Source organism: Chanodichthys erythropterus, chromosome 1, assembly GCF_024489055.1.
Source record: "Chanodichthys erythropterus isolate Z2021 chromosome 1, ASM2448905v1, whole genome shotgun sequence".
In the NCBI taxonomy this organism is placed as follows: Eukaryota; Metazoa; Chordata; class Actinopteri; order Cypriniformes; family Xenocyprididae; genus Chanodichthys; species Chanodichthys erythropterus.
The window spans coordinates 7,773,045-7,789,348 of NC_090221.1; the positions used below are offsets into that span (position 1 = coordinate 7,773,045).

At 36.8% G+C, this 16,304-nt stretch overlaps 1 protein-coding gene across 3 annotated transcripts in view; it reads right to left on the reverse strand.

Annotated features, from left to right (window-relative positions):
- Positions 1-13,269, reverse strand: part of slc7a2 (solute carrier family 7 member 2) — an 18,099-nt gene extending 4,830 nt beyond the window's left edge. Inside the window, exons 1-7 of one of the 3 annotated variants that reach the window (XM_067371321.1) lie at positions 13,082-13,269; positions 10,378-10,752; positions 10,134-10,289; positions 8,631-8,796; positions 8,384-8,520; positions 8,074-8,296; positions 3,678-3,814 (exon numbers count right to left, since the gene is read on the reverse strand). In XM_067371321.1, coding sequence (XP_067227422.1) covers positions 3,678-3,814; positions 8,074-8,296; positions 8,384-8,520; positions 8,631-8,796; positions 10,134-10,289; positions 10,378-10,747 — 1,189 coding nt within the window. In that variant the 5' untranslated portion in view covers positions 10,748-10,752; positions 13,082-13,269. Of the gene's footprint in view, positions 1-3,677; positions 3,815-4,286; positions 4,427-8,073; positions 8,297-8,383; positions 8,521-8,630; positions 8,797-10,133; positions 10,290-10,377; positions 10,766-13,081 lie in introns of those variants that run through there. The other 2 variants (XM_067371238.1, XM_067371402.1) reach the window with 2 other exon arrangements.
- Positions 13,270-16,304: the final 3,035 nt, after the last annotated feature.

Consider the following 16,304-nt stretch of genomic DNA (forward strand, 5'->3'; position numbering starts at 1 on the left):
CATAAATTAAATGCTTTACATACACTGGCTCCAATTATTTAGACACTTAAGTCACACTTAAAATGCACACATTTCATGGAATAACTATATTCTTCTTAATTTTCTCAGCATTTTTTGCAATTAGAAAGTGAACAGTATATCTAATGTTTTGTATTGCATCAACTTTTTTTGTAAAATGTTTTGCTTGAAAAGTGTAATGTAACCTTTTCAAATAAATTCCAATCTGTTTCATATTATATTGATATTTAATGCAATGACATTCATACATTTATAAGTGTGGCTTGGTTGTCAAAAGCCCACAAATACACCAACAGAGCATGCACAGTTTATTATTTCATTTGTATTCATTTAATGAATTAAATCTTCCTATTTTGAAGAGCCTGATTATGAAACTATGGAATTTCCAAAATAATCCAAGTGTAAATGAAAGCTACGGCGTATTGCACATCATCAATGAGATACAGATACTGTGGGTCTTTTTCAATAATTAATGTAGATTCCCTCAGAAGTGGATGACTTTAAACTCAGGATGCAATAGCATTGGTATCCTCTTATGAAATCCACAGCAGATGTGCCCTATGACTTCATTTACAGCTGCTCAGACTTCCCTCACAGTAAGAAAGCAGTGTACTAACAAACATACAGTGCTACACTATGGGCTTAACATGTGCAATGTTCAGGGGGCTCCAAAAATCAAATCTGCCCTGCATCCTCATGCCCCGACTAAGCTTCCCCTCTGCTTTCTCATTCCTTAGAAGTCCTTGGAATCCATAAGCATCCACTGAGTAACCCCTGCTAGCATCAAAGTGCTGTATTAACACACTGTAGGGGAAGGACTAAGAATCTCTCCCTGCAGCTGTCATCAATACATTTGACATCTGCACCTGACACATTAGTGTATGGGCTCGACATTAAGCCTTGTCATGTGCTTGTCCTTCAGACAATAAATCGTTCATTCACTTGTTCAAGTAAAAAAGTTGCTTGTTCAGAAAAAATAGTTTTTTTGTGGTCTAAATGTAATTTTTCTATGCATAGTTGTGACATTTACCCCAAGAGCATTTTTTTTACCTTTATAAAGGCAAATTTTTCTTTTCTTTTTCATAATCTTATTAAAGTTGCCATAGAATGTCTTTTCAAAAGATGTAATATAAGTCTAAGGTGTCCCCTGAATGTGTCTGTGAAGTTTCAGCTCAAAATACAACATAGATTTTTTTAAATTAATTTTTTTAACTGCCTATAATATATGAGTGCAGTTATACAAATATTGAATATAAGTGCAGCTATACAGTGCATAAACAAAGTTCACACAGCAAATATATAACCCTCAAATGGATCTTTACAAGATGTTCGTCATTCATGCTGCATGCATGCATCGATTCCTGTGAGTTTAGTATTTATTTGGATGTTTACATTTGATTCTGAATGAGTTTGAGGCTATGCTCCGTGGCTAAAGCTAACATTACACACTGTTGGAGAGATTTATAAAGAATGAAGTTGTGTTTATGAATTATACAGACTACAGTCTCCGCGAATACAGTAATAAACCATGGTAACTTTAACCACATTTAACAGTACATTAGCAACATGCTAACAAAACATTTAGAAAGACAATTTACAAATATCACTAAAAATATCATGTAATCATGGATCATGTCAGTTATTATTGCTCCATCTGCCATTTTTCGCTATTGTTCTTGCTTGCTTACCTAGTCTGATGATTCAGCTGTGCACAGATCCAGACGTTAATACTGGCTGCCCTTGTGGAATGCCTTGAACATGAGCTGGCATATGCAAATATTGGGGGCGTACATATTAATGATCCCGACTGTTGCGTAACAGTCGGTGTTATGTTGAGATTCGCCTCTTTTCCGGAGGTCTTTTAAACAAATGAGATTTATATAAGAAGGAGGAAGCAATGGAGTTTGAAACTCAACGTATGTCTTTTCCATGTACTGAACTCGTTATTCAACAATGCTGAGGTAAATTCAATTTTTGATTCTAGGGCACCTTTAATGGGTATAATTTGGCTGTTACCAATCAAAGCATTTACATTGAAAAATTACAAATGCATTAAATAATGAGATTGTTTTAAATATTTTTGTTTAATGTACAAACAAGGAATGTTGGAAAGAATTATACTTTTAAACATGAAACTAAACCGCCAGTAGGTGGTGGCAGGTGACCGTCGCTGCGTAATATCATTGCACCTGCTGCACCCATGGTACAGCAGCAAAGTTCCTTGATTATTACGCCTTAATGAGAGCATAGTTCCTAGCCATATCGGCCAAGAAAATTGCAATTTTTCATTTTCCGTCTTAGTACACGATGTAACTACAGAAGAGTCAAGTTTTAAGTAGGAAAAATATTGAAACTTCAATGATCTATGTTAAGCTGCAGCTAAAAGTGCTACCGCCAGACCCTGAGATCGTCTGAACGGATTTGAAAACGGTAAAACTCAACTGTTTAACTCTTAGGGGAGTTGGAAAATGAGCCTGTTTTCAAAAATAGTGGTGTGCTCCTTTAAGTGAGTCATTGAGTCATTCATTCAAATGATTTGTTCAAACAGCTGATTCATTTTTATGGGTCATTGACAGTTTTAACAAGTGAGTCACTGAATCTTGACTCAACCGATTTGTTCAAAACACTGAATCATTCATGAATGAAAACACAGTTGAGTGTTGCTATGAGATGCATGAGATTGTATTTTTAATTTTAACTACTTGTTTATTGAATTGTTGTATGTAATTAGTCACATTTCAATTTTGATGGTATTCAGGAAAACAGCACTCTTGGTCATGTGATGTTGCTTAACTGTATTATCTGTTATAAATATGAAAACTCCACATTTGTAATTTTTACTGCAGTATGTTAACTGAGTTTCTTTGTGTGTGCTTCACTCATTTGTTTCCATTTCTCCTCGAGATGAGGCTGCGTGAGCCTCAACAGCGCAACTTTGTTACCAGCAGTACATTATAGGCCCTGTGCCAAATGGCACACTTCATAGCACTTTCGGTCTTGTTCCTAGCACTTCCGTTAAGTCCACAAGACCATAGGGTGTCCCATTTGTCAGTTTTAGGTCTCAGAAAGGTGCTCTTGAGCGCCCCCTTTGCGTCTGATATGCACACTTTTTCCGAGCCCGCACTGGTGCGAGCTCCGCAGCAGACATCTTCCCAACAGTCAAAGCAGCATTACTTCACGAAAGTGTGGACTTGTAGAAAGACCACAAGAGTTTAGGGTGGCATTTGGAACTATCAGTACATATTACACTAAATGAAATAAAATCAGAAATCATTCTCGTGTTTTTTTGTTTGTTTGTTTTAATTGACGTTTTAGTCCGGTTGGGACTAAAACTCTTTTACTTGCCCCATCAAAAAATCCACTTGTCCTAGACAAGCGGACAAGCGTTAATGTCGAGCCCTGTATAAAGTAATAGCAATTTCCTTTCTTTTTCCTGCAAACTTTACCAAGCACTCTATCACTTTTGCATGCAATAAATAGCTTTTACAGAGATTTCAACTACATACTGTATATTCCCACAGACTTTTATCACCACCACCAACACCAAAGTGAAAGCATGCTTCCATTAACAGGGTAATTAAGCAGGCACACTGCACCTCCACCAGGCTGACACAAACAGGACAGCAGGCCATGCAAGGCCTACCTCGGTCTTAGCTTACCCGCGGTAGTGCCCGCTGCCATAGTGGCAGCCACTGGCGACTGACGCTTACTCACTTTGGAAAGAAATCTGAATAGCACGCCATCTCGTGCCATGGCAAACAGAATGCGTGGAAGAGGGAACATAGAACCCAACAGGCTAAAAACAAAAAAGGAGTCATGGTTCAGACACCTGCAACTCGGGAAGGAAAAGAACATATTAACCAACACCGGCAAGTGTGAAGGAGCAAATTTTATAAACTTTTTTTTTCACTTGCAGGGGTTTTCAGTCATTGGAAATTATATTTTAAAAATATATTTTATATAAATATTAAGCTCAAAAAAGAGCATTTTCTTGCTAATAAAATATTTAGAAAATGAGCATAAAATTCACTGAATATATATTCACTAAATGAACTACATTGTTTTCCATGAGGATTTTATCAATTTTCCTGATTTATCAAAAATCCTGATATTTCCAGGTTTTTTTGCGAATGTTGGAACCCTGTAACAGATGAATTTGATGTGTTCCCATAGAATAATTTCTTATATTTCGCATTTCCACTCTTTTTCACATTTGCCTGGTGGATCGCATTAGTGGTTTGCACAGCAATCGTGCTTCCATCTCTCACCTGCAACTACACCTGAAGACATTGTAGCAATAAGAGGGGTCTTCGTCTTAGGATTGATTTGGGCTAACACTTTGAAAAGCACCCCATCCTGTGCCATAGCATAGATTACACGCGGCATTGGGAAAATGGAGCCCAGCAGACTGCATGTGAGGCAAACACATCAGCAGAAGCAAAGTGTCAATTAATTACATGCTGCAGATCTGATCCCAAACACTTCTACTGCTGCGTACTATACAGGCCTCCACAAACAATGATTTTTATTTTAAAGTCAACATGAAATCAAAATGAACCCACTTTACTTTCTTAACACCCATTTCTGGTCTTCTTGTGCATGATTGATGTGTGTAAATTATTCCACAGAAAACAAAATTGGTGTTTTGACTGACATCACTCTTTTACGTTTTTAACTCCTCCCCTTCAATCACAGGATATATAGACAACATTTTTCACTAAATCAATTCCCAATGGATACATTAAGTCTGCTCTGTATTTGTCTATATATTTTATCTATATATTTGTTCTTTGTGAATATTCTTTTTGAGTCTAAAAAACAACACATTACAGAAGTAATACGGGTTGCCAAATGCTGTTTCATGTTGACTTTAGGAAATATAAAATTGGACAGCACATCGTATAGCACTTAGCAAATGAAGCAAATGGGACCAGATATACAGTTAAATCATTTTCATTTTTTCCTGGGAGTGTTGCACAAGGCCTATAGGCTATGGTATCCTAACGTTTTATTAAATTCAAAATATGCCACAAGCGTTCAAAGAAAAGTAGCTCTGATAAAGATTATTTGGATCTTGGATATAAAACTTTTATAGCAATAGAGTGCAACAGTCGGGTTCCAGAAGTAAAAACAAAATAGATTTTTAACATTAACTTATAAACCTTTAAAGATAACCTTACTGTGAGCTATGAGATTGTTAATCAATGATATTTGCTTCTATTGAAGATGTCAGCCTGCATTATTTCAAATTCCACCAATCAGAGAGTCGAAACAAACAAACCGTATCTACCGATCTCGTTAGCTCCGCCCACTCCCATGAAGCACTGCAAATGATGCATTTGAGTCAGTCTCCGTACACGCTCAAAATACTTAAATATTTGAATATATATGCATATTTTGCAATAAACTTAAAATATTGTTTATATAATCAACATTTTTGAATGAGTAGTTTTTTTCCATCTTCTCTAATTCAATTATGTTGTTCGCAATGCTTTATGGGATTGTAGTTCTTTCTATCACCAAAGCCGTTAAAGGGGTAGTTCACCCAAAAATGAAAATTATCCTATGATTTACTCATCCTATCTTCTTTTAGACTAACACAATCAGATATATATTTCATATTAATAAAGGCCTTCTGAAGCAAAGCGATGTTTTTTTGTAATAAAAATATCCATATTTAAAACTTTATTAACTATAATAACTAGTTTCCGGCAGACGGCCGTACACATCGATTTGCAGCAGAAGAGTAAAGCCGAAGCTTTGAATGCGGAAGCACAGAGGATAGAGCAAAACAAAACACTTTTTGTGTGAACTATCCCTTTAAGTACACAGTCTTGTACCTTTGTAATTTTGTCTTATTTTCAAATACTTTTTTGCTTCAAATCAAAGTTTGTAATGTCGTATATGGTTGGCTTGCTTCATGGCTTAAAATGCTTTAAAGGTACGATTTGTGATATTTTTTTTCCGCTAGAGGTCGCTAGAAGCCTATTCAAAACAAGGGCGTAGTTTGATGACGCCAAGTTTTAGAGCGGAAACTTGGGACATGTGGGGCACGTTCAAGCTCACACCGGTGCGCAACGTTTTGCTACGTTTTCCGGGTTGAACGACATGTTTCCTGGAAACGGTGTGCAACAGATTTGAGATGCGTTTTCTCTTGTTTGGTGGGCGTGTCAGAAATGTCAGCCCAATAAGCGGCAACCTGTATATAAACCACGCGGTATTAAAGAGACAGCTCGCACACTGGGTATTAATGTAACATAAAAATACTTTACCTATATATTTTGCTGTTGTATTGTGAAGGTATACTTTAATAAACTTTTCTATACTCCTCTGATTATATAATGGTAAATATTACAATATCAAAGCACAACAACAGTGATCAGCATTAATGATAAGCCTATTAAACAATAAAATTATATAGATCATAACAGTCTTGAAGGTAAGAAGTGGATTATCCTTCACCTGAAATGTTTGTCTTTTCATCCTGAAATGCAAGGCAAGTGTTGTATCAAAATAATTAGAAGATTCCACAAATCCCTTCACTCGATTGGGATGTTATCTTTTATTCTGGACGGCAAGGGCATTGGCTGTAACATCGAGGGTACTTTGCAATATTAAACATGTATTTATATCGACTTCATCAGGCTCCGAAAATTCTTCAAAACGAACACAAAGATTGGCCTTCTCAGTTGCCATAGTTGCAACGCTTGCGTCATCACAACAGGGTGTTCAACGCGCCACCGTTTCCGTTTAAAAAACGTTTTGCAACCTTTTGTCGGGGCTGAACGCAGCCGTGGTCTCCATCTCAACGGACGGTGCAAAAGAATAGGGATTGGAGTCTGGAAGAACTCATGTTCGTGGATGCGATTATTAACGTTACTGTAGTATGAAGCAGAGCAGGACCGAGTGTTGCGGGAGCTGAACGAGGAGCTGGAGCGATTGATCAACACACGCCTCACGAGCAGCGGGACTTTTATTATGACACAGTCGCCGGCGCCGCTTCCGCTTTTCCGGTCATGAGTTTACGGGAGCTGTCCTTGTCGACAGAACCAGTGGCAGATGGTAAACAGTAATTATGTTCCATAAATAAGTAACACAATCCACCATAAAACGTGCAAGAAGTAAATAAGGAACTGCTTGAAGCAAGCTAGTGGTTTGCTGGACGCTAGACACTACTTCCGCATTTGTCCATGGCACTGTTGTCATGTGGTTTCTACGTCAGTAAAGGCGGTAACTGACGTCATTGACAGGCGACTGCACTGCCCCGTGTCACTGTTTAGAATGGGAATTTTCTCATGATTTACAAGTAGTTGAAAACATTAGAGATATTGTTAGTAATCAGCTGGACAAAATATATAACACTAGCCTAGTGGTTGCAAAAATTGTACATATTGTACCTTTAACATAGACTTTTTTGACCCTATAGAACTAGAGAAATTAATGGAAAAAATACTTCTGGAACCAACGCTGCTTAAAAAAATAGGGTCAACATAAGAGGTTGTATACTTTACCATTCGCACACCCGGATGTTTTTGAACATAATTAATACTAATATCAGAGAAAATCCAATAATCATAAATACTTTTGGGATGAATGGAGTATAATTCATGCAGCTTCAGGGAGCTTTGCTAAATGCCAAACAATGTGCCTTACTGATTTATCACCAGGAAAAAACAGAAACACATTCCACATGAAAATTTTGTTCTGAAAGAGAGCAAGTATTTAAAGCAATGTAAAGCTAATAATAATAATATAATGTGATTAATTAAATGCTATGTATAATTATTTATATATATGGCTCTCTTTCAAACAAATCACCATCAAAAAGTCATTAGGGATGCAAAGCATAGTCCACCACAGACCCAACTAAGAACTCCATTAAAATTAATTAGGAAAGTGTTGTGTTTAACCAAATGACAAATATATAACAAAATTAATAAGTGCACTTTTATGTAACTATTCACAATGTTTGATTTGAGCATGCTGTCTCAATACAGTCCTGTCAGAAGCTTTGGCCAGCAGAAAAACATTATGGGAGCAAAGAAAGATGTTTACCTGGTTGAGAGAGCACAGAGCGATCCTGCCGCTACTACATATTTCGCAGGCCCCCAGCCCACATATTCAAAAGCCAAGGGTAGAGGACTCCTCTCATCCAGCAGATAGTAGGGCATCATGAGGGTGAGGGCCGCTGACACACCAAAGTAGGCAAGGAAGCAGACCAGCAGGGAAACAACTATACCAATGGGAATGGCCCTCTGGGGATTCTTCACCTCCTCACCTGGTCAGAATCACAAATATCAGCACTATTGGAACTCAAGATCAGATTGGAGGCTCTAAAAATAACTGTGCATAAGTGACTGAATACCTGTGGTTGCAATGCAGTCAAATCCCACAAAGGCATAAAAGCATGTGGCTGCGCCAGCAAGCGTCCCACCAAAGCCATAAGGAAAAAAGCCCCCTGCCCCATAATCGCTGGTGACATTAACAGCATGTGAGATATTCCTGTAATGAGATTGAAGTGTATTTTCATATTTGAATGGTTCACATATCAGGCTGGCATAATTCATCAACATGTAAAAGAAGAGGAGGATTAAGAAAGAGATATTCTTCACCTTGTGACAACGGTGAAGTTTATGAGAGATTCTTCTGAAATATTCCAATTGAGCGCGTCTCCTTTGACGAATCCAGAGATGATAACAAACATCAGCACAAGCACGTTTACAGCTGTGAAGATTTTGTTGACCCAAGCTGATTCTTTCACCCCAAATGAGAGAAGACCTGTGAAAAACATTAGTGACAGACAATGAAATTCAATTTAGGGAAAATGCATGTGAATTTCAGAAATAATTTATATAATAATATAAAAGTTTTTCTAGCTACTAAACTTAAATGATAAAATACACATATTCATTTAGCAGATGCTTTTATGCAAAGCTAATTACAAATGAGGAATACAACCAGTGTTGCATGTAATGCATTACTGTGTTACTAATTACTGTAATTTAATTACTTTTCCCTTGAAAAGTAAAGTAAGGGATTACTCTAGGGCTGTACGACATTGGAAAAAACTGATATTGCAATATTTTGTTTTTCTGCAATATATATTACGATATGAAATAAACTCAACAGATTAGTTTAATAGCTCTATTTGGAAATAATTAATAATTCTAGAATGATTGGGGTGATTTAAATGAAATAAACTGAATATTAGCCTGCTGTCACTTTAAGACCCAATGCACGGATCCAATATAATTATACACATCCGTTTTCTTTGTTTGCATTACCTAAGCCATAAGCAGCTGTGTTTAAAAGGATATTCGCAGAGACAGACACTTTGACATAATTTTGCATGTATGTGTCCATTCAGGCACAAATAGACATGGAATTGAACGGTATGGTGTCCATGTGCTGTCTGCGTGGCTATGTGTGTGCGCCCAGAAAACCTGAAACATGTGCAAATGATGAACTTTCACTCTATGATGGTTAAACTTTGCAGTTAATCCGAGAATCATGTGCGTTGCCTGGTCTGTAAGGATTAACGATCCTATCCACCTTACGCACATCGCATTATTGATGCTAAAACGATACATCGTGCAGCCCTAGATTACTCTAAATTTTTCTGTGATTTGATTACAGTTTCTTATGATGTAATTGCACTGAATATGGTATAGACTATAGAACTATTCTGTATAAAACAATAGTGGATTTAACATCAAAATTTAACGCCTAATGTTAAAATGTATGTTTTTAATGTAACCTTCTCCCTTTAAATACATTGGTCAGTTCAAGAATAATTTATGCAGTTTTATATTATTTCAAAGAATTAAAATGTCTATCCTTATATTGTTCAAGGGTTCGATGATGATATTGGATTTAGAAAGCATGCAATACTTTTAAAATACATTAATTAGAACAGTAATCTAAAACTTAAAGATGTAATTAGTAGCTAGAAATTAATTACTTTTTAGAGTAACTTACCCAACACTGAATACAACTATCTATTAAGAAGCCAATAACACAAGTAGTGCTAACAATAAAAAGTTTCAATCATTGTGCAGAATAATACAGGCTAGATCAAGGAGGAATATAAGAAATAGTGAAATAGTTTTTATTACCTGACAGGAGTAAGATCAGGCAGACAGCAAAGAAATCAGGGTACTCTGCCAGGCCAGGCAAACTCATTTTGAAGTACATTTTGCAGAACCTTTCAATGTGGCCCCCTATAATCTCATCAAATGTCCCACTCCAGGCACGTGCCACACTAGAGGTCCCTGTCCCAACAGAATATCAGTTTATGTTTTAAAAATATCCTTTTATTTGCTATATTACTGGTTTGACATATTACTAATTCATAATTACCAATGACGTATGACAGAATGAGGTTCCATCCTGTGATGAAGGCCCAGAGCTCCCCCACGGTCACATAGCTGTACAGATAGGCCGAGCCCGTCTTGGGTACCCGCGCACCAAACTCAGCATAACACAGGCCGGCCATCACAGATGCTAGAGCGGCGATGAGGAAGGACACCACGATACTGGGGCCAGAATTGCCTTTGGCCACCTCCCCAGCGAGAACATAGACACCGGCCCCCAGTGTACTTCCCACCCCAAGGGCAATGAGATCAACAGTGGAGAGACAGCGGCACAGCTTGGACTCCTCCAGACAGTCCTGGTCCACATTCTTCCTCCTCACAAGGGAGCGGCAAAATGTAAGGCAATGTTCCAGCATTCTTCCTGTAAGTACAAACTGTCAAGACAGATTTTGTCAAATAACACTCTTTTAACATTTTTTGCTTCATCAAAATGGGATGACACTTGGTGACTTTTGTCGCACAAAAAAAATCATGGACATGATTCGGATATGTTAAAGGGTAAAAAAAAAAAAAATAGTCAGACTTGGCTCCTTCGCGGTCAAAAATATATGAACTAGCATGAGATAACACAAGCATGTGTAATATGTGTAATAAAATCAATAATACAGCCACAAAGCAGTAAAAAATGAAAAGCAAGGAAAAGGTTACACAAGGGTACAATACGGAAACACCCACTCAAACACACACTCACTTACACACACACACAAATGAACTGGTGTGGCTGTAACAATATGGTAAAATTGAGCCAACTGAAATAAGAGATTGAAATCAGATCAGACCCAGATTTATTAAGCTGTGGTAAAAACATACCTGTTCATTTTTGTAACATTTTTATAGAATTTTGATGTAAATGTGTTCATGTGTTCAGGTTTGACTATAGTAAAATTATGCAAAAACTGACACTTCAAATCAACATTTCAAAAAGTAGTCTTTGAGAAAGTATAAATCCAAACCCACAAGGATAAATAAATCAAGTACACTAACTATATTTGTTTTTCTAGTGTTGAGTATATGCCAAGAGAAAGTAAGATTTCTTTATTATGTTCTATATGTTCATGACCCAATCTGTCGGGTGAACATTTTTGGAGACGATTTGACTAAAACTGCACAGAATAAATGCACAACACAAATTTTGATTCTACAAGATCAGTAGTATTGGGAACCGTTTTGAGGCATGTAAAAGAACAACTGTATTATTCAATAACACTTTTGGTCTTTGTTCTCACTTGCACATGTCTGCAGTTTAAGCTGCAGATTTTAGCATTGCCCAATGTAGAATAATGCAAAGGCCTTAGGCATTATTGCATAACAGTGGGCTAAAGTGCTTGCATTTTGATAGGCGTAGGTATTTGGCACATCGCTTATTGGCCAGAGCACTTTTGTGCAATTAAAGCTTTAAATTTGTTGGTTTATTTTAATGGCTTACAAGTTCATTATAAATGTATAAAGTATGATGGGTTTATATAAAGTTTATATAAAGCAGACTTGAATGTTTATATAAAGTATGTAGACTGATATACAAACTGAGGACAATACTTGGCTCCTAAATTTTGTTACCCTTACAGAGTTAATTAAAACCATTTTAGCACTGTCTCTTTAAAAAAAAAAAAAAAAAAATATATATATATATATATATATATATATATATATATATATATATATATATATATATATTTTTTTTTTTTTTTTTATAATGTATATCTTTATACACTACCATTCAAAAGTTTGGGGTCAGTAATTTTCTTAATGAATCAATACATTTATTTAGCAAAGACACCATGAACTGATCAAAAGTGACAGTAAAAACATTTGTTATAAAACATTTTTCAAATAAAAAAAAAAAAAAAACATTTTCCTTGAGCATCATATCAGCATATTAGAATGACTTCTGAAGGATCATGTGACACTAAAAAAAATCCGATTTGACATCAGAGGAATAAATGACATTTTAAAAGATATTCAAGTAGAAAATACTTATTTTAAATTGCAATAATATTTTACAATATTATTGTTTTACTGTTTTGATAAATGCCTTTAAAAACATTTTAAAAATCTTACCAACTCCAAACATTTGAATTGTAGTGCACATATTTTTATACATGCATATACAAACAGCATACAGAACAGCTTTAGAGATTCAGATTTTTTGTCTCGTTTTGCTTGTAAATGGGGTTGCAGACCAAAGCTGCTTCCTAAATAACTTCATTTACATGTAAAAGAGGCATATTTTATAAAAAGATTTAGCACATTGTGATGTGTGTGAGCAAATGGCTGGGCATTAGCATTACATTGCATCTGCTGACAACCTGTGAAAGGTGTTAAGGACTCACACAGGCAGAGAAGATTGACATGCATAAGTCTGTACCTGTGAGCTGTAGCCCTGAGGGCTCATCACGCTTTATGGAGCATAACTTGACAAGCAACTCTGAAGCTCAGTTACAGCAAAGTATATTTAATATCAGAGTCAGAACGTATTCTGTCTTACTGTAATGAGTGAGTGGATATCATTAAAATACAGTAACAGGTACAGACTTCGGACATGCAATGATCATAAATTACTTTAACATATTACTCATTTTTTGGAATAATCTCTTCAATGGATCTGATAAAAAGTATTTAAAGATATGACTGTGTAAATGCACAGTCATCTAAAATTATGCATTTTCATAAACAAAGACACTAAAACTTACCACCTGGTGAGAGACTGGCAGATGTAGAATCACGTTATGGAAGTAATGCCTTTCCTCTTACAGCTTTCATGCAAACACACACATACACGCCCACACACTCACACCTCTCAGGGATCTCCACTGATGTCTTTAAAAAGCTCACGAGTGCAGGAAGATCCAAGTCAGTCCTTCCCAAGTCTTGTTTCAAGTTTGCCCCTTCCTTCCCCTAGCTCAAATGACATGTCAGCCCACAACCACACTAGTTTTACTGCCTACTTTACTCTGTCCTGGTTCGTCTAAACTTGCCCTGCCCCCTGTGTGGATAACTGGTCTGGCAGCTGTGTGCTGCCCCAAAAAGGAGGAGGGAGTCTTACACTTCACACAGAGGCAATGCTAATATCCCAATTCAAACAGTCACTATAGGATTTATGAAAAAAAAAAAAAAAAAACTGTGAGTGTGTTAATAATGCTTTTTCTTTTCTCTCTCTCTCTCTCTCTCTCTCTCTCTCTCTCTCTTTCTTTTTTTTTTTTTTTTTTTTTTTTTTTAAAAACCCCCTGATGGCCGAGTAAGTCCCAGCTGCCAGTGCACTTACTGACCGCTGATAAACAGTTAAGCAACTGACAAACATTGAGACAGACAGATCTGTTTGCCCAGTGCAGTCCGGAAGAGTCGCTAAAAGCATGGACGCTGATTGGACAAAGAGGTCTGCAAGAGCAATCACAGGTAAAGGGCTTTAATGGATGATTGTTTCCCTTATATATAAGCTCATGAGCACTGGGATACTGGGTCAATAGGCCTCTTCAAAATTTGCAGCAGTGCTAATATCACAAATAGATTTTTTTCACAAGGTGAGAGTGTCATTTTAGTGAATTTTAACACAGTCAAAAGTCCAGTTAAAGATGACATAGTTACCTTGTACTTTTTCAAATTAGTACTGAGTAATATTAATTAACAACATGTACTTAAAGGGATAGTTCACCCAAAAATGAAAATGTGATGTTTATCTGCTTACCCCCAGCGCATCCAAGATGTAGGTGACTTTGTTTCTTCAGTAAATGATGATTTTTAACTCCAACTGTTGCGTCTGTCAGTCAAATAATGTGTGTCAATGGGAACTCTGTCAATAAGAGTAAAAAAAACATGCACAGACAAATCCAAATTAAACCCTGCGGCTCGTGACGACACATTGATGTCCTAAGTAGGGCTGTCGCGATAACCGCAATTTCGTAATATCGCGCTTTTGACGAGCCAACCGCAGAACACTGCAAAAAACGCTGCAACCGCGATATTTGCATGTTTTCTATTTTTTGAAAGGCTATGTCCTTCTCGTTTTACACTTAATACACGTGTACTAAATATTAAATAAGGTAATAATGATAGCATAATGTGTACCATGGTGATTTGTACAGAGGCTCCGTAGATTTGCCCTAAACAGACAGTGAATGTGAGAGAGATCGACTGAGCGCGTGCGATTAACATTACCTGCATCTGTCCTTCAGGCCGAGACACAAGTTATATTCGTGAAAAAAAAGTTGTCGTGTCCAAGGATAGCGAAATCTCTGCCTTACCATCGAAGCATTACTGGTCAGCTGAGCCTTATAAAGTGGCGCTCAACATTAAAATGATTTCAACAGCTTGTTTCATTTCATCTCTCTTTGAATGAATCTGCGTTTTTGAGCGTGCAGTTGAATGAACGGTTTAAAGACTCAAAGACAGTCCCTTGCCGCCACCTTGTGTCACAACAATGTAACTGCACTGACTGACAGCCAGTCTAGAACGTGCAGAGATGAGTAACGTTAGTTCTGCTTATACTCGTGAAATATCAGCAGAAAGTCTTGTTTAGTCAGATTCGAGGATCGAAACTAACTATTATACATACAACAATAGCTCTACCATCTTATTGTCAGGTTTATGTTCTCTTTTGTAGACCCTCATTTTGACATTCTCTTTATTTCAATGCTCTATTTAGTTTCGTTATTTTGTTATCTGTTTCTCTCTCTCTCTATATGTATATATATATATAATACCGCATATCGCGCTATTGAGCCACTCAAAAACACCGCAAAAATTCCTTAAACGCGACAGCCCTAGTCCTAAGACACAAAACGATCGGTTTGTGTGAGAAACTGAACAGTATTTATATTTTTTACCAAAACATTTTTTACCTCTAATACACCACTGCGTTCCGCATTCGGTTAGTGAGGTCTGATCGCGCTCTGACAACGGCAGTGATGTCTCGAACTTATTGAAGTATATGTGCGAGACATCACTTCCATTGTCAGAGCGCGATCAGACCTCACTAACCGAATGCTGAACGCAGTTGGACATAGTGGTGATTTAGAGGTTAAAAAAATGATATAAATACTGTTCGTTTTCTTGCACAAACTGATCGTTTCGTGTCTTAGGACATCAATGTGTCGTCACGAGCCGCAGGGTTTAATTTGGATTTGTCTATGCATGTTTTTCTTTACTCTTATTGTTAGAGTTCCCATTGACGCATTATTTGACTGACAGACGCAACAGTTGGAGTTAAAAATCATCATTTGTGTTCTACTGAAGAAACAAATTCATCTACATCTTGGACGCGCTGGGGGTAAGCAGATAAACATCACATTTTCATTTTTGGGTGAACTATCCCTTTAATATATAGTTACAGTTAGAGTTAGCGTTTGGTTTAGGGTTATGGTTACTTGGTCATGGTCATCTCAAAATAAATTTACTTTTTGTTTTGAATTCTAAAATGTTCAATATAGCATTTCTCTAAATATAAGGTCAGAGCAGGTTGTCTGTAATATACCATTTATTAGCAGATTCCCATAGATTTAAGTCAGGGTAGGTCATATTTAGTCACATTTAGTCATATTAAGTCATATTTAATTTTTGACAGGAATGAAAACAAGGCTGTATAAGGAATAGAAGTACAGTGCATTCAATGGATTGTACTGCTGTTTAACAACATGAAGATTGTTCTGCTGATGAATGATGATTTTGTTTCAGCTATGAACAGCTAGGAACTTTCACATGCCACAGACTTTAAATCTGTCACTCACAGCCTCATTTTTTATCTGCGTTTATTCAATGTGGCATCTAAACTAACTAACAAGCCATTTACATAGAACACATTTTTACTTTCCACTGTGCTGCTTTTCCGTTGTTTCTAAACAAGCCTTCAGAACAAGGTGCTGGACACATGCTTCAGAGATTTTGGTCCATAGTGACATGATAGCATCACGCAGTTGCTAC